Here is a 26,754-nt window from a genome sequence, read left to right on the forward strand (position 1 = left end):
ATATAAGTATCTATTCCTTCACATCACAGAAGGTATTCTTGTCCAGTAAATATCCCTCCGCCTTTCTCCAAATTTCCAAACTTGTCCAGGCTATGATGATTACTCAAGATAGAATCAGAGTGTCTTTTTCTGTATTCCTTAAGATTCATCTATATTCTTTGATGGAATAAGATGGAAAAAGAGAAGTTTATGCACGCTTAGCATTTCATCACCCATGGAAAGAAAGCATAAGAAGAGCTACATGGTAATAGAACTTGCTCCTCACAATTCCAGAGTAGCAACTTGCAGATTCTCAAATTTTGGAGGGTGTGTTAAACTGCAGATCCCCAGAACCCATCTGTAGAATATCTAATTCAGTAAGTTGGGAAAGAGCCAAATAGTCTTTCTGATTTATTATTATTATTATTATTATTATTATTTTAGAGGCAGGGTCACTGTCACCCAGGCTGGAGTGCAGTGCCATGATCATGGCTCATCGTAACCTCGAATTCCTAGCCTCAAGTGATCCTCCCACCTCGGCAATGCAAAGTGCTGGGATTACGGGCATGAGCCACCATACCTGGCTTGAATAGTTTTTGTGTTTAATAATCCTCCTCCATGTCTGATGCTAGATTTACACTGATCATCCTTGGAGAACCACTATCATCTATAAATTGTTCAGTTTTATCTTAGTGTGTTGTGCCTTCTAAACTGCAGACAGAGGAATCATATTCAGGATAAAGTTTCATAATTAAGGAGGATAAAAGATGAAAGATATTTTAAAGATTCTCTGACCTAAACTTTTTTCTTTTAAATATCAGAGTTATAAGAAGCTGACAGCTCTTAATCTCAGATCTAGTCACATATAAAATGCAACTTAAAGATGTAACTATAGTTACCAAATATGGATTGCCTTAGGATATTGAAGCTATTTTTAATGGAGGCAAGAATACTACATTTGAGTGATTTTATAAAAGATGATTTTTAAAAACTTGCCTAGGGCAAAACTTTTAGAAAGAGCTTTTGTGGCTGCTATCAGTATGTTCAAATTATGCATAATTTTGTTTCTACCATTCTTGTCTTAGATCACCAGAACTCAAGTATAATTATTAACATGATGGAGAATACTATCCTCACCTTGAGACATTTGTTATGAACACTATAGAAAAAGATCTAAAGTTATGGTAAAAACATAGTGTATTTTCTTGTTTACTTCACAAGCTTATCAATTTAAATGAATAATCACAAACTTCAAGAAAATGTCCATCAACTGTTAATGCTATAGAATCCTTTTGGAACAGACCTACTGACATTTAATGCAATTAATTATTCATGTTTCCGTTAACTTCCTCATATTGTATTTTCATTAGGTGAAATAAATGTTTTATCCAAATTCCTATTGTTAAGATGCCTTGGCTTTAAAAAAATTACCATTACATTAAATAATTTAATGTTCTAGGACTAACTGTCCAAATAAGCTTTACTTTTAAGAACATATTTTTTATATATCTGAAAAATTCGATACACTTTTATATGAATTACTTTTGTGCATAGACTGATAAAATCATAATTAGAGCTCTCAATATTGGATGATAATAAAAATTCAAAAATGAATTCACAGCTTTTAACACAAGGAGTATATGTCTCTAGTACTTTCTCTTATCAGAAAATATAGATTTTATCAGAATTCTAGTAGGTTCATTTTCATGATGTGTATTGTGTTACTCATAGCAGAAAGTATTTATCATGTTACTGAATGGCTTAAGTATAAATTAAGACAAAGAATATAACTTAAATGAATATAATGACTTTTAGAATTTGTGTTGTGTCTGAATTTGAGGGAAGATTCTAACTCAAGCCTCACTGAGATGACTCAGGTAGTCTCCTCAAGAACGGAAGCCTCTGAGATGTTCCTTTGGCAGTGGACTTGAAGCTCAGCCTCAAAACATAAAAAGCTGAATGGGAAACTAGAATTTAAACTCAGCCAATTTGGGACACTTTTGTTTAAAATTTTTTCCTTATACTGTTCAGAAGTTAGAAAAGCATAAAAATTAGCATTTGCCCATAAACAAAAAGAAAAATTCTGTTACCACATGTGAAGTATCTCAACAGTAAAAACAATCTCTAGCATTAATATTTCATTTCCCTGGACTTGTGGGACCACATGCACCCCATTCATGGTTCCCCTAATTAGGTGCAGCCCTAGACAAAACTGTGAAGAAAGAAAAAAGCCTGTTTCCCTTTCTGCATCCTTTTCCTCTTCTGATTACCAACCACCTAGGTTCTCCTGTGAGCCAAACTTAGTTTTATAGAACACTGACCCTAAAATGTCAATGATACCTCATGTAACACTCCTGGAGGTGAGGGTGTATTGATATCGCCAAAGAGGACTTCAGAAAGACAGTAATGTCTGAACCCCATAGTTCATCTCTAATGGTTAGATTCCGAGCACTACTCTGATATCTGGGAAGGACATCAACCTTCACAAATCGGACCCTAGTGATTGATTCATACATCTGCATAAAATGAATCTTTTTTGGATCAATGAGGAAAGGAGAAAAAAAAGGAGGGGGAGTGATTGCAACTGACCACCTTCAAAAAACCAGGCAAGGTCCATACTTTCCTTATTGATTTCAATCTGCTGGAAACTCCTTTTTAGCACTAAGGAAGACAGTGAAAATCCTTGCTTCTTCTGACTCTAGTGGAAAGCAGGGTAGCATAGTGGTCAAGGGGTACACTGTGAGGTCAGGTTGACTGAGTTTGTATCCCAACTCCATCACAGGTAAATTCCTTAGCATCTCCATCCCTCTGTTTCCTTATCTGGTAATATGGGGATAATAACTTAGAAGGTGATTATAAAAAATAAATTAGTTAATAATATCAAATATCTAGAGAATAGTAAGAGTAATAAGAGCTTGATAAATGTCAAATATCATTTGTATAGCTGAAAGGGCCTCATACCTCAATGTCTCCATATTCATTTCTGTAAGGCACATAAGCAGAAAGATATCCCTGATACACATAAGAGTGTGAGATAGAAGAACAGTAGTGTTCATGCAAAAGTGTTTAAAATAATTGTAACTATTAGGCTGGGTGCCGTGTCTTATGCCTGTAATCCTAGCACTTTGGGAGGCCAAGGCGAGCAGATCACTTGAGGTCAGGAGTTCAAAACCAGCTTGGCCATCATGGTGAAACCCCGTCTCTACTAAAAATACAAAAAATTAGCTGGCCATGGTGGTGCATGTCTGTAATCCCTGCTACTCAGGAGGTTGAGGCAGGAGAATCACTTGAACCTGCGAGGCGGAGGTTGCAGTGAGCAGAGATCATGCCACCGCACTCCAGTCTGGGTGACAGAGCGAGACTCCATCTCAAAAAAAAAAAAAAAAAAAAAGAATTGTAATTATTTAATTTGCAAAGAGATAGCTAAGGAATATTGCTGGTGACAGCTTCGATTTTGCCCAGGAAAAAAATAGATCAAACATACTCAAATGACAAGAGAGCAGAAGTTTATTTATGTGGGCTGTAAAGATGAATGTTCTGACTGAAAAAACAGTTTTTTAAGTCTGAAATAACTGCCGTGGGAGCAGAAGAGGTTTCCTGCTGTAGTCACAGTTGTGCCTGGGGCAAGCAGATGAGTGAGGTGTTCTTGCAGAGCATCTTCATGCTCCACGTCAGTATTTCAGCAGAAATCTTTCTGCATGGATGTATACACATAGCAGAAGTGTGGAAAGCTTTGGGCTAAATTTTAAGATGTTAGCAAGAAAGTATCCGTACTGTACGTACTGTGACAGGTGCACAGCATCTTGCTGAAACTGACCCCATTCCACCAAAATTATCCCTCACTGTCTATTTGAAAATACATATGTGGAATCATATTGTAACTCGATAGCGATCCTTATATTTAGGGACAGAAGCAGAGCTTTTAGTGCAGGGAACTTGATTCTGACAATGTTTATGACAAAGTCACCTTAATAATTTGATAGTCAGGCCTGGGTAAATGTAATATGTGTAAGAGGATGAAACTATAAATAAAAGCAATAAATAACTCATGTATAAGTGCTCTCATGGTTCTGAAATGCAAATTAATTCTTAGAATAGTGCATAGGCCAACTGTTCATCCAAGAAGTGGGAGAAAAACATTCTGCAAAAAGGTTCCCAGGAGGGATATATAAGTCTTTTTAGTAAATATGCCTAATGATTCTTTCTGAACTCATGGCATAAATCATAACAAATTGAGTTATGCAGTAACTTCTTGAGATGGCATAATAAAATTCCTACTAAAAAAAAAATCTCAGAATATGTACAGTATGCTGTCATAACAGACAGATTTAGAGCCTTGTATTAAGGTTAAAAGCGGTTTAAGTTTTGTTTTCATTTTAAAATTAAATATTATTTTCCTCATTCTATTTTATATTAATAGTTGAAGGTTTACTTAATCCCAACATTCCATTGGAAATTAATCTCAGCAGTGGGATGTTTCCGTAGCGCACTCACTTTGTCTCCCTGAATAATGAAAACAGCAATTTGGAAGTAATAGGAACTAGAATCTATATGGGACATTATAGTTACAAAATATTGTACTACGGTACAGCAAGGTATCATTTTTCACTGGATTTTACAGGTGAAAAAAATGGAGCATAGAAGTGTGAGGAAATCCAAAGTTACAGCATTTCACCTTCTGACCACCCCCCTTCTCCTCTGACAGTTTTTCAAGCATTTAGATTTCTGTATTCCTGACAGGGTAGGCTATTTTACATGAGTTGAGATTCTCAGTGGAGTTTTAGGATTGCAGCTGGCTACAGAAAAAAAAAAAGAGAAGAAGAAGAAGCAAGGATTGGAAAAAGAAGAGAAAGTGTTCTGAGGTTCTCAAAGGAATGGGAAAACTGGAGACCACTCAAAGCCTCTACTGCTGGGAAGGACACTCTGCCTTAAGGAGGGTCTGGTGGAAGCTGAAGGCGCCCTCCCCCTTTTCCCATTCCCTACCCCATCTCCAGACTCCCAGCAGCTCCAAAATGATTTCCAGGATATCCAGTGTTGTCTACAGTACGAGTTTTCCTCAGAGCTCACATTATTCCCAGACGGTGACATGGGAAATGAGTAAAATACAAAATAGCATATATTAATTTGCAGTTGAGATAACACTGTTTTCAATTCAAATAATATCACACAGTTGGCCAACTTGAGAAAAACAGATGGGTGGCTATCTTTATTTTTCTAAATATTTTCTGAAAGTTAAGACATGTTCATAGCAGGGGTTGTGTAAAGTAATCTGCTCTCTAAGTGAAGCTGTGCATTTTGTGTGTTTGTATGTGTGTGTGAGAGAGAGAGAGAGAAAGGAAGGTTATCTATTTCTTCTAAAATGCCTTAATGAATGGGAAAAGATATGGTTAAGTTACAAAGTACAGCAACATTTGCTTTTGGCATCATTATCTGGGGATTTTTGTGCTTTTCTTCCTCCTTTGCCTTATCTCTTTTCCCTTTTCACAGCTCCCACTTACACAAACTGTGTCATTCATTGTAATGATAAAGCAAGTACTGAGTGTTTAGCTTTCATTCTTGTCCTTGGATGTTAAAACTGACAGTTTAGCACCTCTATTACTTTTTATCGGTGAGTCACTGGCCTTGCCAGCACTCAAGATAAGAAAGTCTCACACTTGCCAGAGAAAGAAAAAAGACCAGGAAAACTAAAAAGAGCACTGGGATTGGGTTATGCTCACCACAAAATGGGTGGTAGGAGACCCTTTTGAAAATGGATGAAACTTGCCATTCACTGGGACACAGCTGGAAACGAGAAACTGTCTGGTGTGATCTCAGCAATTTCCAATGGAAAGCTAACTTCCAACTACCTGGTTAACCAGTGTAAACCTCTGAAGGAGTAGAGAAATCCAACATCTTATCTCATTTTATTTCAAATGTTAAAAGACCTCTGGTCAAAATGAATTTGACTTTCTCATACTAAATTCTTATTTGTAAGCCATTATCCACAAAAACTGAGATTCAACATTTGATAGCACTGTGTCCTCTGTGTGTGTGTGTGTGTGTGTGTGTGTGTGTGTGTATACAAGAAAATGACATCATAAGAGTATCAGAGAATTCAGTGATACATTAATCCTGTTTCTAGGTCACTGTTATTCCCTGATACATTTTGGGAGATTAAACAGAATTTTATGTACCTCTTCTTCCTCGATTACAACTATCTTTGCTGTCACTCTGCCTTCATGCCTATTTTCTATATACTGTAAAGGAATCAGAACAGAGCTGTAAGGGACCTCAAAAGATATTAGTTCTCATCTGCCCAGATGGATACCCAGTGGAAGTTCTCTCTGCCCTGTGGTTCATGAAAGGTTTGAGAAGCCTGTGAAAATATTACATTGATGTAAAGTTTCAGCCAGGCAGGTGGCTCATGCCTGTAATTCCAGCACTTTGGGATGCCGAAACGGGTAGATGGATTTCTTGAGCCCAGGAGTTCGAGACCAGACTGGACAACATGGTTAAACGCCATCTCTCTCTCTCCCTATATATATATCTATATATACATATATAAAAAATACAAAAATTAGACTGGTATGGTGGCATGCGCCTGTGGTCCCAGCTATTCAGGAGGCTGAAGTGGGAGGATCGCCTGAGCCCAGGAAGTTGAGGCTGCAGTGAGCCAATATCCCGCCACTGCATTTCAGCCTAGGTGACAGAGTGAGACCCTGTCTCAAAAAAATAAAAATAAAAAAATTAAGTTTTCATGTAGGACTAGTTCCCCTTTGTATTGACCACATGGTTAAGCACATATCGAAATGTAGAACAGTGATTTTTAATGTGCGCTGTATTCTTTCCATGTCATCCTCTTTTACTCTCTCAACGATCACATTAAGTTCTGAGTAAGCTTAAGCCACACCCATAAAACGTCCTCTGTTGATTAATTCCCAAATACAATTAAAGTGGAACAAGATCTTACTTGCAAAGTAACCTTTCCAAAAAAATCTCCTAGATATTTGTAATCTCCTCCTCTCATATTTACAACTGTCTTATCTTCATCTAATTGGATAGCATTGTTTTATCGATTACCTTTAAAGAATCTTTCCCAACCTTCAAATTCATTATCATAGAAATAAAGGTATTTTCTTGTTGCACTTGTATTTGGTTTACACAATATTGTGTAACATTAATAATATATATAAACAAGTCTGTAACTACTGTGGATCAGCACCTGACAGGTAGGAGCAAATATGCAAAGGCTGTTCTAGGGAGAAGCTGGTAGTTTCTAGATTTCAGCTGGTCATAGGCATCAGTCAGGTTGTACAGAGAGAACAGAGTGACTGCTAATCCAGTAACTGATAAATGGAAGCCAGCCAGATAAGATCGTTTTTTATTGTATTCCCAATTTACAGACTGAGAAACTGGGGTACTGAAAACTTAGGTAATTTAACTTCACAATAGCTGGTAAAACCCTTAAAGGCGATAAGGAATACATGGTTATCGGAAAATTCTGTAGTATTACCTGGGGGTTAGAGTGAAAATGGTCTATTACATTCCAGTCAATACTGATGTGCTGGAAGTATACTGGAGGTATAGATGGTTAAACCTGACTCAGGGAAGTGTTTGCCAAAGAAGGAATGCCATCAACCAGGCAGAAGAAGGAGCAGAGAATGATTTGGACAGAAGAACCATTTGCAAGAGGGCTGAAGGCAAGAATACAGCTGGGAAGAGAATTGCAAGTAGCTCCTAGAGTAGGAGAAAAATGATGAAAGACAATGAATTAAAGAGATAAGTAGAGGCTCAATGCCAAAACAAACAAACAAAACTGTATAAGTCACTCTAAAGAATTTGAACTTTATTCTCAAGACACTAGGAACCCAAGAAAAGAACTGGTCAGTTGAGTCACAGGCTCAGATTTGACCTTCAGAGATATCACTTAACTGCCCTGAGGAGAAAGCAGTGGAATGCCTGATAGGTGGCAAGAGCTGCTGGTGGTCTGGATTTGCATAATTTCTACAGAGAGAAGATACATTTAGGAGCTAGCTTTAACACGACTTGCTAATTGATTGACTGTGGTGGTGGTGGTGAGAATGAAGTAATGTTAAGGTGACTTTCAGGTTTCTGGGGCATTCATCTGGATGGAGGGAAGTATCCACTCTTTAAGACAGTGAATTCAGGAGGAAACAAGTCAGTTTCAAGGGTGGTGAAATTTAATTCTAGACATGTTACATTTGAACATCCAATTTTTAATGACCTGTGGGTAATTGCACATATGGATTTCAAGATTAGGAAAAAGACCTGGGCTGAAATATGGATGTTGTATATGTCAGCATGTAAATGTAAATGGAATTCATGGAAGAAGATGAAATTATACAAGGAGAATAAAGAATGAGAAAAGGAAATGAGCCAAAACTCCCCAAAATGGTAGCACATTTATATCCCTGTCATATGTCTCATGTCTCAAGAGCAAGCCTCCATACTGATGTTACCTTGCTTATGCATAATGGCATGTGTACAATGGAATCTTTCTTCTTTTTAAAAACTTCAATGAATTATACCTAACTTTCCTTGTATGAAATAGATGGGGGGCCGGGTGTGGTGGCTCACGCCTGTAATCCCAACACTTTGGGAGGCCAAAGCGGGTGGATAGCCTGAGCTCAGGAGTTAGAAACCAGCTTGGCCAACATGGTGAAACCCTGTCTCCACTAAAAATACAAAAAAATTAGCCGGGTGTGGTGGTGAGCACCTGTAATCCCAGCTACTTGGGAGGCTGAAGCAGGATAATTGCTTGAACCCAGGGGGTAGAGGTTGCAGTGAGCCGACATCGCGTCACTGCACCCCACTCCAGCCTGGGTGACAGACTGGAGTGTCTCCATCTCAAAAATAAAAAAATAAAATAAATAAATAAAAATAGATGGGGGATACTGAGCTGGAAAATCCTTACCATGACTGTAGTGTGTTTTGTCTACTCCCAAGCAGACAAAATCATAAATTCAAAACCAAGGTGCCATCATTATAGATATTTTCTAATTATAATTATACATCATCCAAAAAGGTAGTAGGGTTGTTGTTAATGGTAGCTGGAAATAAGAAAATGGGATACCATATCTAAAATAGGGTGTGTTAACTTCAAAGTGAGTCTTTTCCTTCCCCCGTAAGTGGGAGTGATTTGCTACAGTGAAAAATCAATGGGCCTTAGAGTCAGGGTTAAAGTCTCAACTCCACAAGCTATCTCCACTCCTCAATCATGAGCAGTTTACGCAACTCCAAGGACAGACAAGCTTGGGCAGACAGCATGCAATAAACAATGTATAGAAGTGAAAACTTACTTTAAGCTTCCAGGGTTTGTTTTTTGGTTTGTTCATGTTTTCTGTCTTGCTTTTATTTTTATTTTTTTTTGCAACAAACACATTAGTTACGTTCTCTATTTCCTTACCCAGAGGAGGAAGGCCCCTTAGCACATGATCTCTGCGGTCTCCATTAGTTTCAACATCTTGTGGCGCTGATCACCTGTAAGTTAAGGAACAAACTTCACTGGGAAGTCCTGTAGCCTGAATCCAGCCCCAAACATCCACTCCCCCAGCTGAGGAGGCCGGGAGGTACTTTTACCCTGGTAGCATTCTCAATCAACATGTGTCATTACTCAAAGCGCAAGTGGACCAAGGTGCATATACTAATTTTTTCCTCCAAGGTCTTAGTTTTCATTTTACTTTGAAATGTCACTGTGACTACTTTTATTATTACTATTACCAGGAATCTATGATTGCCATCGAGGTCTATTAGAAGGTCATCTCCCATCCCCCACCCCGCCCAGCTTTATCCAGTGCACGAAGGCTGGCTATTTGTAATTCAATATACACTTTCCAAAACCACGAGTTTTACGTTTTATTATTGTTTTTACTTTTGAAGCCGATGTATGGGGGAAAACCCACCAGCATTAACGTTAAAAGAGTTGTTTTCATTGAAACCACTCTTTCATCTGTGGATGGTAGGATAATTTATCAGTGTCTTTAATTTGGAATTGAAAAGTTTCCTGAAAACACTGCTAATTAAACTTTACTTCCCTGAAGTTCTCCTAAATACCTCCAACTCCGAGAACTAGCCCAGTATTTGCTCACTTCCTTTTGCCTTTCAACTCCATTTGATATATGTTTCCCACGACGTAGTGGAGACTTCTGGCTGGAGAGGCTGGAAAATATAACTCTGAATTTCCTACAATCTCAGCTCCACTTTCTCCCGCGCGTAGGCCCCCGGCTGGAGCGGTGTTATTGTCACGTGGCCACGGGGACGCCCGCAGCCGGGTCGGCCAATGGGCGCGCGTCGGCCTCTACCCGCCCGCCTTGCTACTCCGCCGCGCGGGGACTTGGCGCAGCGCCGCGGGGTGGAGGCGAAAAAGTTTCTTTTGCAGACAAGAAGGGGCTTCGGCGAGCCGACGCTGCTCAAGCTGCAACTCTGTTGCAGTTGGCAGTTCTTTTCGGTTTCCCTCCTGCTGTTTGGGGGCATGAAAGGGCTTCGCCGCCGGGAGTAAAAGAAGGAATTAACCGGGCAGCGCGAGGGAGGAGCGCGCACGCGACCGGGAAGGCGGGCGTGCACCCTCGGCTGGAAGTTTGTGCCGGGCCCCGAGCGCGCGCCGGCTGGGAGCTTCGGGTAGAGACCTAGGCCGCTGGACCGCGATGAGCGCGCCGAGCCTCCGTGCGCGCGCCGCGGGGTTGGGGCTGCTGCTGTGCGCGGTGCTGGGGCGCGCTGGCCGGTCCGACAGCGGCGGTCGCGGGGAACTCGGGCAGCCCTCTGGGGTAGCCGCTGAGCGCCCATGCCCCACTCCCTGCCGCTGCCTCGGGGACCTGCTGGACTGCAGTCGTAAGCGGCTAGCGCGTCTTCCCGAGCCACTCCCGTCCTGGGTCGCTCGGCTGTAAGTATTCTTCCCGCGGGGGGAGGGGGCCCGTGCCGCTGGAGATTCGAGAAAACAGGAGCCGGCGAGGAATGGGGTTCGGCGTGCAGTCCCCTTTTTGCCGTATAGCTCCTTCTGGCCCAGGCCGCGATCGGCGCTCCGTGGGCGTGGAAAAAGAACTGTCCGGGCCTCAGTTTCCCTCCCACGTGCTTTGCGGGCGGCGCAGGTGGGCTCTTGGCGCGTCCTAACTGGCTGCAGGTAGACCAGGGGTGGGGGCCAGTGACGACGCCAGAGGTCGGGGATGAAGTCCTGCGCCCTAAGCTAGCCAAGGGGTTCAAATGCTTGCTCCTGCCAGGCCCAGGGGAGATAAGTGGCAACCTGCACACGTCAGGAGTTTGCAGTTCTCGCTGAGTTATGAGTCTGGTTCAGTTTTAGTTTCTAGCTGCGTCAGACTCCTTTTCCTGTTCCCACCCAGTAACTGAAGTCAGGCTTTTCATTTGGGAAGCCCCCTCAACAGAATTCGGTCATTCTCCAAGTTATGGTGGACGTACTTTTGTTGTTCTCCCTCTGCTTGCTTTTTCACATTAGCAGACCGTAAGTTCCCACTCCTCAACCAGATTGTAAAGACTGGTCGGTAGCTATGGAAAGGGAGGAACTCGATTATCCAGAATCAAGGGCGTGATTTCTGTAGCTCCTCAGAACGCCCAGACGGTTTAGGGGAGAGCGCAGGGAGCTCTTACGCAAGTTTTTGGATTTTTAGCTGCGAAGTCTGAAAACCTGAAATCACTGCCAACTGCGTGAAGAACAAGGAAGAAAATGTAATTTAGTTGGAAATGCTGATCTTTTCCAAATGTCATCTCTTTTCTTCCTCAGTCCCAGTTTTAAAATTGGAGTGCTGTAAAAAGTAAACAATCAAAATTTGTATTTTTTAAAGTAGTTGTTCTGTTTAAAGTAAAAGTGCACTTCATACGTAATCTTATATTTTGACTTAGCAGAATTGCAATGAAAATTTTAAGTTTTTAAAACAATTCTAGTGAACTATTCCAATGCCCTAATGTGGTAGGAGGTTTGGTCAGGTGTTTAAGAATTTATATTTTAAAATTATTGTGCTAATCTAAATAACTTTTGTGAATGTAGAATTGTTGGCCATCAGAAAGTATATTCTTTGTGTTTTTAATAAGCCTTAGTTTAATAAAGTAGAATTAGTATTGGATTGATATTTAATTTCTTATCTTGGGACGTTTTATTTAGTAGTTTTTATTGCAATTGGAAGAGGAGATAAGGTCTTTAACCGAAAGCAGGGAGACTTTCAATTAGTTGTGGCTAATTCTGTTCAATTGCCTCTTGTGGAGGTCATGCTGCATTATTTATGAGTGAATGGCTTTATTGACAACATATGGAACTGAACATGTAAATGACTGGAGGTGAACACTTAGGAATAATAGAGGGATGAGAAAGAGAAAATGAATACAGTGCTTCCTGGAGTGTATTTAGATATGCTTAGATTATTCACGGCATCTAACTTGTATTCGATAGTTTTTCAATGTCAAGTTGTCTATTGTGATCATGCTAGTGTGCAGTACTTTTTTTCTTTTTTCCTGGATTTAGATGTTTAGAAAAAAAATCTGTGTTGCCCTTGATCAGAAGTTGAGTTGAACCAAAAGGGGTTCGATACCTATTTAAACATTGTCTTAAAAGTAGCTGACCTAATTAGGATTTTGTTTTGCAGATAATTTGGTGGCACACTAAAAACAAATTAGAGTTTATTTGGTTAGCACAGTCTTTAATTACATTTCCGCCAGCAGTAAATTGTCTCAATACTAGCCCACATTCCTTAAATGTATGTGAAAATAAGTTCCACTTGTATAAATAAGCACTCAGTCTGTTGTCAGAAACCCTGCTGTGATCACTCATTGGACAGCTCTGTCATTCCTGTACTTCTGTGACTTTTAACCATCTTTGTAGGTGTCACCAAACCATGTGGTCTGGATTCTTTATTGTAAATATTTCTTTTGTTTGTACCTAAAGCTCTAGAGGTCTCCTCTTTCCACTTTTGAAAGGAGCAGAAAAACACGTGGAATTGAGTTTTACTTTCTCTGTTATTTGGTATTTTAGAATAGGTGGTCTAAAAAGCTACTAAAGTTTTTCGTAATTAGAAAAATCGTCTTAAGGAGATGATTTCCGAGTTCAGATATAAATAGAAAAATGCATGTTTTTGTTCCCCATATCTTACCTTCCCTTTCCTTGGGTAATCAAAATAGTAGGAGTTTGTCTTTGGACTGGCTTATGAAAGCACTTTTCAGAAAAAGTTCAGTGTCTATCTTTTGTTTCATTTGTTGAATTTGCAAGTTTAAGAAAAATTACGTGTGTATGTATTTTTTCCACTTTATTTGGTTGTGATTTATTACTATAGGAGTCCCATGTGTGAAAAGTCGAATAGTTTGAGCTGTAAAATAATAATACTGTATCAGTACTCCTTTTAGAAAATAACCTCTAATGCTTTAATGAAAGTGGCTCTTAAAGAGTAACTATGTGAGCGAGACTTTGTCTAAAAAAAAACAACCCAGTAACTACGCCAAGCCTTGCTCACAACTGCCATTAAAGGCAAGCTAGAGTTTATGTCAAGAGTTTGCGCTTAAACAGTTCTCAACCTAAAGAGGAATGCTTGTTAGAATGTTATTTAGCCCAGAGACGGAAAAGTTGCTAAATTGCCAATGAGAACTTCCAGTATTATTAAATTCTCACTGGCATTTCAGAATTATTTGTCTTATGTAGAAATGTTTGAGTTCTCAACAGGACCCAGGCGAAAGTCCCAAAGGTAGTTTCTGCTGGTGTGACTTCTTTAGTGTTGACCTGTTATAAATCTTATGGTCCCGACCACAGTTGGGGGTGGGGTGGGGGTAATAGTCCTTATGGTTTTCACAGCTGTTTTTCTATATTTTCCAGACTAAAACTTGAATATAGCAGGCTGATTTATGAGTCACTTTGGATCAGTGTCTTAAAACAGCTATAGCCTGGCTTTTTGTTTTTCAGCTTTCCAGATTTGTGCTGAATTAGCAGCTCTGCAGGCCCCAGTGGGATTGATTAAGAAGCTGTGCTGGATTTGCATTTAAAATTTGACTTGGAAGTCAGATTTCCAAATGCTAAAAGGAAGAAAATGATAGCTTGAACCAAATGTTGCAAATTGATTATTTTCATATATATTTATTCATTTGCTAATATTCAGGAAGAGAGAAGTCTGTCTAACAATATAGAAAGAGTTTGACTTTCAAGTGTTGGCCAGCTGAGCTCTGGGTACATAGTTAACACTTCCGTACCTTACTACCTTTCCCATTCATTAACCCCCACTACAAAAAGTTTTTGTAAAAGTTTTGTGGGGAAGATGTTATTAATGGAACTCTAAACATGAAGAATCTGCCTTTCTTATTGAATGTTTTATGATCTGGGTTTAAGAAAACATCGACGTTGTACAACTTGAATCTGTTTTTAATGGTCTAGCCATAAAAACAATGTAAGGAAGATTTAGGAAAATGTGACATCCCTTAACTGGAAAGTAATCATTTCTCAAATGTAAACTATATTAAATCTAAATTTAGGTACACTAAAAGTTTCATAGCTGTAAGTATTTAGCAGTAAATGTCATTTAAGGGGCGTTTTTTTTCGTCCTACATATAATGTAGTTTTAATAGTACACAAAACTCAGGAAGGGAAATGTGTTGCAATAACTGAAATATTCAAAGTTTCAAGCTCCTGCTTCTGGATCAGAAATGAGGGGTCCCCAGCATGTGCACTGGTCTCTGAAGGGAGTTTCTTATTTTTTACAGGGCTTTTGTAGGAGGAATCTTATCCCATTACTAGTTGAAAAAAAGTTAAGCACTCCGTCTCATTTCTCTCACAGGATTGCCCTGTGAAATAATCCTTAAAATGAAGTTAGTGCTCAGTTTTAGTGTTTTTTTATTTTTAATTAAAAAGAGAATCACCTGTGTTAAATATTAATGCCAGATTGCTTCCCCTTTCTTTTTAAGACCTGAAACAATAGGGGATGCAGTTTTACGCTGGCTCAATGCTCTTTAGTTAAGTGGATCCAAATGAGACTTTCTGTTGACTCAGGCTACCTCCCAGGTGAAAGACTCTTTTCCTTGGTTGTTTTTTAAACCATGTGGGAAATCTGTGACTGTCTGGGGTGCTAAAAGCACACAGGTTTTGTTTGAATCCTAACGTGAGTTGTTGGGCTCACGGTTTCCTTGATGAACTCCAGATGGACTTGAGCTGGGCTGCGAGGGAAAGTGTCTGGCTCCAGCCAGCGTGGTGAGCATGCACAGCAGTGGTTGTAATTGCAGGATTTTTATAGTTTAAAGACTGTGCCAGATTTTTTTCATGTTATAACTCTACCAGAACAAATCTACTCATGTCTGTCACTGTCTGGTAGGTCTTTGGGCAAACATACTTCAAATAAAACCTTGCAGATTTTTTTTTTTTTTTAGGTGAAAAAGAGAATCCAGGTTTATTCTCAAAACAGAAACTCAAAGACTGAAAGGAACTCTGATTTCTAATTGTTAACTAAACACTGAGTAACACTGTGCTTCTCTGGAGGTGATTTCTCTTTATTTATTTTTTAGGAGGGGTGTACTTATGCATATAACAAATAATTCATGCTTTTCTCCAATCAACTTTGGTTATTTAAAAAACTCCCTTTTAAACACCAAAAAAATTAGTATGGGTTGGATAACCCTTTCAGTGGGAAGCTTCAAGCCATACTATTTGTTATCCCAGTTTTTCATCACTCTGGAACCATTTCATTTTTATTACGCTATTTTGAAGGCACATAGTCAATGTGTTAACACATATGGGGAATATAACCAAGAATATTTGCTGGAATTTGTTCCATATTTTGAATCTTAGATGACTTTCTAGCCTAGAGTATTGTATATGTATGAGTTTGTTATTGTTTTTCATAGTAATGATGTTCTATGGAAATTGTTACTAAGTTAAATTGAGTTATTAAGAAGCACATTTATTTTAATGATTGAAATCTGTTCATAAGTTTTTGTGCAATCTGCTGAACTTTGTTAGATGGCGATGTGGTTTAAATTTTATATTATCAGATATTGATATTTGGGGAATTTAAGAAAGCAGAGGGTTCAGGTTGTTTTCTACCCTCTCAACACTCACACACAAAATAATGCTTTAAATGATTTGGTGCTTTAACGCAGAGAAACAAATATGTATGCAAAGCAATTTCTGTTTTCCTTGACTGCAATAAGGACATTGATGCTTAAATGTATGACAATAAAAAGATTTCTATAGAGGCTTTAGTTTGAGCAACCTGCCTAATTAGCTCCTTTTCTTAAACCATGACGTCATCATATCAGGTTAGGAGTGGGGAGATGGGAGGCGGAAGCAGACCTGCCAGTTCACAAAAGATCTGTTCACCATGTGCCAAAAAACATCTCTTAAAACATTTGTGGGCTTAAAGTATTTGAATCTGCCAGTCTCCCTAAACTAATTTTGTCCTTGGAGCTTGTATTTTTGAGTTTGGCATTTTGGTTGCCATCTAGTTTGTGGACAGAATAGACCAATTATTTCTCCTGCTCCCACTAGTGTTCATAGAGATACTTCATAAGCCCAGTTAGCACTATTAGTGATGTTTAGAAATGACTTATAATTTTATTTTTGTTTTCTTATAGGGACTTAAGTCACAACAGATTACCTTTCATCAAGGCAAGTTCCATGAGCCACCTTCAAAGCCTTCGAGAAGTGTGAGTCTTCGTTATTTTGTTTTTAAGGTTTGAGTAAAATACATTACCCCTTATACTATTTAACCGTAAGGAATACTTGGATTATAGTAAGTTATTCAAAACTTTTAACTTGGGAGGTATCTTGAAATAATATGTAAAGTTTTCACCTCTGTGACTTACAGATTACCTAATCAGCTTTTCTTTTTCTTTTTCTTTTTTGGCATTTGTAGGAAACTGAACAACAATGAATTGGAGACCATTCCAAATCTGGGACCAGTCTCGGCAAATATTACACTTCTCTCCTTGTAAGTGAATATCAGCAGAATTCCTCATGTATGTTTGCAGGAACCTTGAGTGGGAGTTCCATAGGGACTAGCATAGAGATCTTAGAAGAAAAAAATGGAATATTTTTTTTCAGGGCATAGTAAAGATACGCGCTTTAAATTGGTTAACTTGTTTTCTAGCCTCTAACTCTCTCACCGCTAAATTTCATGTATTCTTATAACAACACACTTTACACTTTGCTGTTGTTGCCGAACTGGTCTTCGAGATTCAAAGAGGCCAGCTTTACACCATAGAAATGTGTATTTTATCATATTCTGTAGACTAGGACTTTAATTCTGGTATCGCTCAATGGTTGGCATGGGGATCTGTGGGTTATGTATTACGTAGTTCCTAGTGGAGAATGATCAGAGTTGCTTTGTGAGGAGAAACCGGAGTTGAGAATAAGCCATTGGAGTATCCTCTTTTAAGTGTGGTACCTGCAGTGGAAATCAGAGTTCAGAGACATCAACTCAAAAAAAGTAAATATGTGACTGAAGACAGAAATAACTTTGCAGGTTGTTTTGCAAATATGAGTTTTCAAATACAATTAAGGTTGTACCAAGTTTTCTGTATTTTTAGTGTAGGTAATGTTGTATATACATGCACTGACGTAGGTTTTGGAATAATTTTGACTTTCAGCATTTAAAGGTAGCATTTAGAATGCCTGTGGTTTAATTTCTAAAATCTAATTAGCTTACCACCTTAATCTTAAATAATTTAAAAATATATTTAAGCTACTGATGTTAAAAAATGTTTTTCTTTAAGCAACTTAAGGAAAAAACCACCATTGTTAGTTGCTTCTGAGAGAGGTGTTGGGAGGGTTGAAATTATACAGTAAATTTCAGGAAAGCTGTTCAATTAATAGAGTGATCACTACCCAATTGCTTACATCTGGTGATTTATAGAGGTTTGTTTTTACTGAGGGCCCAGGTCAGCTAAGTCACGGGTGCAGCCGCTGTGTCTGCTTTCCTCTGTTTGAATAAGAGCTAAGTGACATTTGATACTGATGTGGTTTTTCCAAAGATCAGAAACAGAAAGGAATGAAAGAAAAAGCAGTCGGTATTTGACAAATAAACACTGTATTTAAAAAACATTTTTATGCTAGCATAAATACCTTTTTTCTTTGTCTTTTACAATTGCTTAAAATTTTAGAATCTAAATGGAGTGCTGGTTTTGGTATCGTAAACATCTGCAGCTATTCTTGTTTGACCAAGGTGGCCTTTTTAAATTCCACTTTGCTCTTGCTGTCCTCGCACTGCATATTGGCAGGTTCTGTCAGTATGTTTAAGAGAGCTTGAGGGTCATGGCATACTTCATGGCTGAGAGGATCTGCAGTGCAGTTTTGTAATCTGGGCGGCATGGGGAAAGCAGTCTACTCTTTGGCATGGTATAGCGTTGAGAGCATTAAGAACTTGTGAGGAAGTTAGAAAATTATAAGTAACCTAGTGTTTTATACTTTTTTTTTTTTTTGAGACAGAGTCTTGCTCTGTTGCCCAGGCTGGAGTGCAGTGGCACGATCTCGGCTCACTGTAAGCTCCGCCTCCTGGGTTCACACCATTCTCCTGCCTCAGCCTCCCAAGTAGCTGGGACTACAGGCGTCCGCCACTACGCCCGGCTAGTTTTTTGTATTTTTAGTAGAGAGGGGGTTTCACCGTGTTAGCCAGGATGGTCTCTATCTCCTGACCTCGTAATCCTCCCGCCTCGGCCTCCCAAAGTGTTGGGATTACAGGTGTGAGCCACTGCGCCCAGCCCCTAGTGTTTTACACTTTAACGTTATAACTTATAATTAGAAAGCTACAATGATCTCTCAAAAGTTAGAAACTTGTGCTCCTTTAAAATTTGTCCTCTTCTCCATATTGTTTTTGTGTTTCACTTTAGCAAGTGCTGGGTGTGAAATCACCCTGAATAATTTCACTTTCTTTCTCCTTAATGTGTTACAATACCTCTGGCCAGTGATTGCTTTGTTCGTCTCACATAATGATACATCCAATGTGTTACCTAGATTACATAGACTCTGCGAAGAGTAATTTATATCATGGGCCTGATAATTCAATGTGGAGAGTAAAAACTTCTTTTTATACCTATGAAATATCTTGAAAAATTTACCTCTCTGGTTGTTTTCATCTACGAATGTTTTGTTTCCTCCTGCAGGCTTGATTGGATATTGTAATATACAATCATTGTTTCTCAAGCACTTTTAATTTGTGTTGTGTAGAGTAAAACATTTTCTTTTATATAGAAACACTTGAAAATAAAGCTAAAAATGAGTTCTGAAATGCTTTTCTGAGATTAAAAAAAATCTGTTAAGTGACATATATATATAACGTGACACAGATTGAAAACTTGCTGTAGCATCACAATTAAATCTCATATCTTTCAAAGTAGTTTTTAGAATGATTTGACTTTCATATTAAGAGTTTTTTGTGGTTGTTTTTTGTTTGTATCTTTTACATTTTGCAGAGGAAAACATTTTTATGAGTTATTTGCACAGGTTAAATAGTTTGAAAGCTTGTGTGTAAAGAAAATGAGTAATTAGTTGAAGTCTTAACCATAGGATTTAATATTACTGCTCCATACTCTTTCTACTCTGTGCCATGAAGACCCCTCCCAGCTGGAGGGGCTGCATGCAGAGAAGACTGTCCTGGTGAGACTTTTGTCTTCTCTTAGCTATAGGAGCCAGGAGCTGATAATTAGATCAAAGGGTACCGCATGTCCAGAGACAAATTCAGTTAGGGACCTATTCTCATAATATCAGGGAATCTGGGATGATAGGAATCTGCGATAATCTTCCCACTAACAAAGCTCATCTCTAACCTTTTTAGGAATCTTTTAGCATGCACAAGGCCTGAATAGACATGCTTTCCTTTGAATCCCACACAGAACTAGCTCAGAAGTCAACCAGTGTGCTAGGTGCAAGGCATGATTTGTATGTTTTTTAAATTTTTCTCTCACAATATCCTAGCTATTGCAGGATGACATATTTTAAAAGAAGTGGAATAGTCTTTGGAATGAACATATCTTACAGTAAAACTCTATTGACCTGGCTTACATGAGGGAGTTGATTTTTCTGAATGTATGAACTCTGGCTTTGCGTGGTGTGGAATGACCTGCTCGAGCATTGGACATGATTGAAATCTGTGCCTTGGGTTAGGGAAGTTTGAATCTGTGAGTTCTACAGCATTGTAGTTGAACAAAAGAGCCTTGTTGGTTATTAAATGGAGCTAGTTGGGTCTTAGTCTTGATGCTAATGGTTTATATAGTGTTACCCAGCATGCAGATGCTTGCCTGGTGTCCTAAAGTTGAAGAATGTTAGGTCAGTGACTGTCAGAGAGGCACCTAGGGTACTTGTTTTTTTTTGTTTTTGTTTTTGTTTTTGTTTTTTTTGAGACGGAGTCTCGCAGTGTCACCCAGGCTGGAGTGCAGTGGCTCAATCTCAGCTCACTGCAAGCTCCGCTGCCCGGGTTCACGCCATTCTCTTGCCTCAGCCTCCCCAGCAGCTGGGACTACAGGCGCATGCCGCCACACCCAGTTCATTTTTGTATTTTTAGTAGAGATGGGGTTTCACCGTGTTAGCCAGGATGGTCTCGATCTCCTGACCTCATGATCCGCCTGCCTCAGCCTCCCAGAGTGCTGGGATTAAAGGCGTGAGCCACCGCGCCCTGCCAGGGTACTGGTTAGATTATCAGACACTATCCCTAGAGATTCTAAATTAGTAGATTTGGGTGGGGCCCAGGAGTATCCATTTTAACATATGCAATATTCTTATCAGATATTGCATAAATATTTCTAGAATTACTGATAAAGGTCATATCATAATCAACTAAGCCTTTTCTCTTTATTTCTTATCTCAAAAGTAAAGCATTTCTTAGTCCATCATTGTCTTTATAGCCTGTCATCTTCCCAGAGGTGACATTGTCATCATTCCAGAGAGGTTATATATATTGATTACCTTTGCTGGTAGGACACCAAAACATGTACTCTACCAATGGAAAGCCATTGAAGAGATGTAAAGCGGAATGACATGATCAGATCTGCTATTTGAAAATGTCATACTGTCTTTAGTGTGGCAAATGACCTGGAGGTGGCAGGAGGATGGTTTAGAGGGGCAGATAATTAAACCACATGACGGTTGAGAAGCCATGGTGGCCTGTTCTCCAGTGAAGTCACGTCAGTAGAACAGTGATTAAAAGTAAAGCTCAAGTCAGGTGGCCTGGAATTAACTTCTGGCTCCACCCTTTGCCAGGTTTGTAACCTTGGGCAAGTTACTGACTGACTGTGTCAGTCATTTCTAAAATGAGAGTAATGCTGATGTCTATCTCATAGAATTATTGTGAAGATACAGGGAATACAGGTAAAGCTGTCTTGCATGTACTGAGTGCTCAGTGAATGTGAGCTGTGATAAGGATGACGATTCATTCAACTACAATGTTTTGAGTATCTACTATGTACCAAGCCCTCTTTTAAGTGCTAGGACACCCAGTGAAAAAGCATACAAACTCCCTCTTACCCTGACGCCTGAGGCTTCCATTCTAGTGAGGAGAGAAAAATAAATGAAGAAAAGAAAAGATAACATCACTTCATGATCAATGCTATGAAGGGAAAGAAAGGAGAATGAAGGGATTAGAGAGCTCTGGCAATTGTTCTTTAATGTAGTCAGGAAAGGCACATATTTACCAAATCCTACTATGTTCTGGGTACTGTTTAAGATTAGGATTCAGAAAGCAGACAGGAATCCCTGCCCTCTATAGCTGACCTGCTCATGGAAGGAGAAACACAAAAAATAAATAAGAGATGTGATCAGAAGGGGATTAAGTGCTGGAGAGAAGCAGCAGGGAAGAAGTGTCGGAAGCATGTGGCCAAAGAGGGGTTTTAGTTTTAAATGGGGATGTAGAGAAAGGCTTGCCAGGAGGAAGATACTTGAATCGGGGACTGAAAGTGAGGGAGGGAGTTGTGTGTGTTTCTGGGGACATTGAGTCATCTCTGCTGAGCCTGCCCTGCCACATTCAGGCCCATCTTACCTTGTATATCCAACTTACACAGTAATTAAATAATTTTGTTTATATTTTTCTCCTCTGCTGTATTTTGAGGCCTCTGTAGCTAACTCTTCTTTTCCTCAGCACTTAATGCAGGTATATGGCATAAGTTAGTGCTTAATTAATGTATGAATTACATTATCTATGAATGTATGAATTAAAGAATATTCATGGAATAACCACATGCTGCTGCACTTAGCGTAATTCAGACAGATCTCCTTCTGTACACTTAGATTAAACCAGTGGCTAAAGATTTACAGTGGCAACAGCATACCTATGTTTTACATAACTTGTGTTCAACTATGCATGCTTGAGAAAATAATAATAATTCTGACAATAGCAGCAATAATTAAAAGGAAAAAAAGAACAAGAGAAGTCACTTAACACAAGGATTCAGCTGACCACCCTAGCTGGTGAGTGCATGCCCTGGAGTATGTATGAGGTGGGAAATAAAAGCCCCCTTTCCCATATGCCTTTCTAAGCATGAATATCTCAGCCCACTGAGGGTGACTTTGGTGTTCAGGCATACAGCTTTTTCACAGCCCCCGTGCCCTTCACATTTCTGAACTACTTTAACAGGCCCTGAACTAAAAATTTAAAATGCACAACAGTGACAAAACCCTCCTCTTTCCACATTGATCTCTTCCCACACTGAAGGAAAACTGCCCATGTTAGATTCATTGAGAGGGAAAGACTGTCTACATAAAGTACCTTGCTGGTGTCATAAGAGATCTTCAAGGGTGTGTTGATGATACATGGTTTTCCGCCATCTGCTGGCTTGGAACCTAATGCTGCGAGATGTGGTTCCATCACATCATGCATCCTTCTGTATTGGAGATGCTTTGGGGGTGTAGGAAATTAGGACAGTCATGCCCATTGCTGTGCTACAGAGATCAATACTGGGTGGTAGGGAGTATTGGCAATTTGTATGTCATTAACTATAGTTATTGTAGAATCCCAAGGATGGCGATTTTTCTTTTCCAGTTTTGAAGGTTTCACAAGCACAGCATGTGTAGTCTCTAATGACATGGTCACACATCTCCTTCCAGGGTCCAACTTTTATCTTAGCGAGCTCTCAATCCCCTCAGCCCACTACAGTCTCAGACACACAGAAGGTGCTCACTAAGAATCGAGTAGACGAGAGAAATCACGGGCCCTTGTGCGTTAGAAGAGAGCCCTGAGCTGGAAATTGGACTCACAGATGCACAGGTTTTCGTCTCGTCTCACACTACTAACCTGTCTGACCTTAGACAGACTTAATTAACTTTTCTTTGTTTATCTGTGAAAACAGTCTAAGATGTCTGCCCATCTCTCTCCTGGGGTTCCGGTAAAGGATCAAATGGCATAATGTACATGAAAGAGTTCTGAAAGTGTGAGCGCCGGCAGCTGCTGCTTTTGCATTGTGGTGGGCTTGGCAGAGGAGCAGAGACTGGAGGCAGTGGGCCAAAGTGGATTCTTGAATGGGAGGGTCACAGGAGGAATGCAGGATTTAGAAACATTATCCTGGCAGCAAGAGATGAGGGAAGGAAAAACCATTTTGCATTGGGGGTGAATTTTCAGGAAAACTCTCTTCATGGTTCCTAATAATTTTGGTGGGTACTCAATTATAAATAACAACAATATTTGTAGCCTGAGGGCTTTTGTATCTATAAGGTGAATTTCAAGCTCTTCAGAATGCCCAGCAACAATGCCTACTGTGTGCTAAGTGCTAGGGAACAAGGAAAAATAGGATTTGGCCTCCACTTTCAAGGTGCTCTGAACAAGAGAGAAGACAGACGGTAAAGACATAGCACACGTGGAGTGTGCCTGGGACAGTGGAAGATGCCTGGGCATGTACCAGCACATAGGTTTCAGGATGTGTGGAGCATGAGGGGAAGTGAGGTGGAGAAGGAAGGAAACTTGTGTGAGTTTGCAGGGATCAGCTCAGGAAGCTTCTTCCATGCTTAGGTGGTTTGCATGTTTGGGGAGTCTTCATTGAAGACTTTTTTTTTTTTTTTTTAAAGCAGGGGAATAAAATGACTACAGTTAAGCAAAGAATCTACTTTTCTCCTTGTGTTTGATAGTACTAAAGGTCATTTCATTTTCATTCATTAAAGTCATTTAATTTTCAAAATCAAGTGGATAAAAACAAATAAATGTGGCTTTGATAATAATTTTGACTTGCCAAATGCCTCTTTTCCATTGACCCCTGGAGCTGTTCAGTGTTGTGAGCCCTACCATGTGTTAGGGCCACATCTCTTTTTCTCACAAAGGGAAACTGGCCACGAGGTGGGAGTCATAGGAGCGTTGGCTTATGAATGATGAATAGGGTAGAGTTGGCCATAGTGATCACAAATCAGATCTGCAATATTCTGCTATTTATATACTGAACCCAGCACCATATTAAGTGAGAATTTCATTCATAAGCGTGCATTTCTCATTACATTCCAAAAATCAGACCATGAAAAAAACAACTTTGGGAAACATTTGAGAGACTGTTGCTTGAGTACATGGCACAGAGTTTATTTAATTCATCAAACTCAACATATAACTTTAAAGTAATATTGACATTTTAATATGCTCTGAATTCAGAGGTGAAGTTGCAAAGAGGGAAGGCAAGCATTAAATGTGTTTTCAAGTGAGGGTATCTCTTAGTCACGTGCAGTAGAGCGCAAATAGTTGCTGCCTTTTTAAAAAAAGGGAACTTTTATAACTCAGTATTTGAAAAGTGGTCATCAGTTTTTCATATTAATTATGGAAGTTGAGGAGCAGCTTTAGCCACAGTCAGAACTTAAGTTTCTGGGGAAATTGGAGAGTTTTGTTTTTATTAAGTGGACAGAAACCATATCCCATCCTTATACTCTGATCTGAGTATAGAGAAACCCATGGAATTTGACATCTTTACTGCCAAATTTATCTAGGACATGTGCTGTCCTGATGCAGATGAATGGGCTGTTTGCTTCACATGTAAAGGACATCATTTTATTAGAGGTTGTCCTAGTTCATTTTCTGTGCTTATAACAGAATACCTGAAACCTATGCAGAAAGCTATACAGAATACCTATAGAGTCTTTAATTTATGAAGAAAAGGAATTTATTTCTTATTGTGGAGGCTGAGAAGTCCAAGGTTGATGGGCCTCATTTGGGGAACCTTTTTGCTGGTGGGGACTCTGCAGAATCCCTAAGCCGGTGTAGGGCATCTTGTGTCAAGGGGGCCTGAACACGATAGCTCAGGTGTCTCTTCCTCTTATAAAGCTACCAGTCTCACTCCCATGATAGCTCATTAATCTATTAAACCATTAATTCATCAATAGACTAATCCATTCACGAGGGTAGAGCCCTCATGACGCAATCACCTCTTAAAGGGCCTATCGGTACGACCACATTGAACATTACATTTCAACATGAGTTTTGGAGAGGACACATGTTAAAACCACAGCAGGGGACTGCAACCTTCACCAGTACATACAAACCAGATATTACGTTTAATGGAAATAAACTTATGAAGCTCAAGTCTTACAAAATAAACACATAAACGTCTTAATATGATAAGTTGTAATCTTTTATTGGATTTTAAATGTTTTATAGATGACTTACACATAAAAGAGAGTTTACCATACACAGAGCTGTATTTGTGACAAACACTGTAAGTTTATCTTCACATTTAAATATAAACTGGCCCCCAGAATTCAAGGTTGCTAGGTTTTTGAATTCTCAATTTAGAATGACTGTATTTGACACATAAATTTGTAATTGCTGCATGATTCCTTAAACCCTTCAACAGTTCCCATTGCTCTTAGGTGAAGAAAAAAATCCTTCTCAAGACATACAATGCTCTGCATGATCTGCATCCTGTTGGCCCATTGAGCAGTCTCTGGAGTCACTCCTCAGTTCTCCAGATGTGCCAGGTTGTTCCAGCCCTGTGTTCTTTTGCATACGTATTTCCCACTGCCTAGAATACTCACCCTGCCTGCACTGTTTAAATCAAGACTCTTAGGTTTCCCCTTATACATTTTTATATCTTCTTTATTATAATGTCTACTTCATCATCATATAAGTAATTGTATTTTTTACTCATCTATTTGTTATTCTTTTAAAAGTTTCCCCCACCAAAATGAAATTTTACAGCAGCTGAGATCATGTCTGTTATTTTCCCCATTGCAACCCTGGTATGTAGCATAGTGCCTGGCCCATGGTGGATGCTCAGTACATGTGTGTTGGATGAATGAATGGATGGCTTAGTCCAGATTAATATATATGGGTAACTTTTCTGTTCCTGTGTCTCCATTGTTTTCCTTAATAAGACTTGGTTTTTCCAAGGTAATGACAATTTTAGATTTGACAATGACCCATTTTGGGCAACCTTTCTGTGGTGTTTCTTGAAGCCCGTAAAATTCATTCCCACCTGCATGACTTGACTTTTCAGTATAGCTTGCCACAAAAACTCTTGTATTACCGATATTTATCCTGAACCCACACTATTCCCTCATGCCCTCTCTCACCTTCATTCCAGTAATAGCCATTTCAGTTGGTGCTTTAAAGTATCAGGTACAGCTTCTACCAAGAGACTTCTCTGTGCCAAAAGGAGACTTGTTCTACCAAGAGAGACAAGACAATAAAGCTACAGCCAGTTTCTTTTCATGATTGGGATGGCAAGATTCAACATGTGTCTCTGTCCTGGCCTAGTTATTTTTCCCCCTTCTCTGCCTTATTTTGGTTTCTCAGTTGTCTTCTATAGGGCAGAGGTTCAGGGTCCTCATTTGATAGAGACCAAAGCAATGAAACAGAGCTCTAGCAGTACCACCTCCTCTCTCTTTGGCTGAAAGTTGCTTAAGTACTAAAT

General features: G+C 39.4%; 1 protein-coding gene across 4 annotated transcripts in view; it reads left to right on the plus strand.

Moving 5' to 3' along the window:
• The first annotated feature begins 10,242 nt into the window (after positions 1-10,242).
• LRIG3 (leucine rich repeats and immunoglobulin like domains 3) overlaps positions 10,243-26,754 on the plus strand; it is a 48,459-nt gene continuing 31,947 nt past the window's right edge. For 2 of the 4 annotated variants that reach the window (XM_016923140.4, XM_009425023.5), the window contains exons 1-3: positions 10,279-10,858; positions 16,525-16,596; positions 16,806-16,880. In XM_016923140.4, the coding sequence (XP_016778629.3) occupies positions 10,623-10,858; positions 16,525-16,596; positions 16,806-16,880 (383 nt within the window). In that variant the 5' untranslated portion in view covers positions 10,279-10,622. Of the gene's footprint in view, positions 10,859-11,234; positions 11,432-16,524; positions 16,597-16,805; positions 16,881-26,754 lie in introns of those variants that run through there. The other 2 variants (XM_001167069.6, XM_001166924.8) reach the window with 2 other exon arrangements.

Source organism: Pan troglodytes, chromosome 10 (assembly GCF_028858775.2).
Source record: "Pan troglodytes isolate AG18354 chromosome 10, NHGRI_mPanTro3-v2.0_pri, whole genome shotgun sequence".
Classification (NCBI taxonomy): Eukaryota; Metazoa; Chordata; class Mammalia; order Primates; family Hominidae; genus Pan; species Pan troglodytes.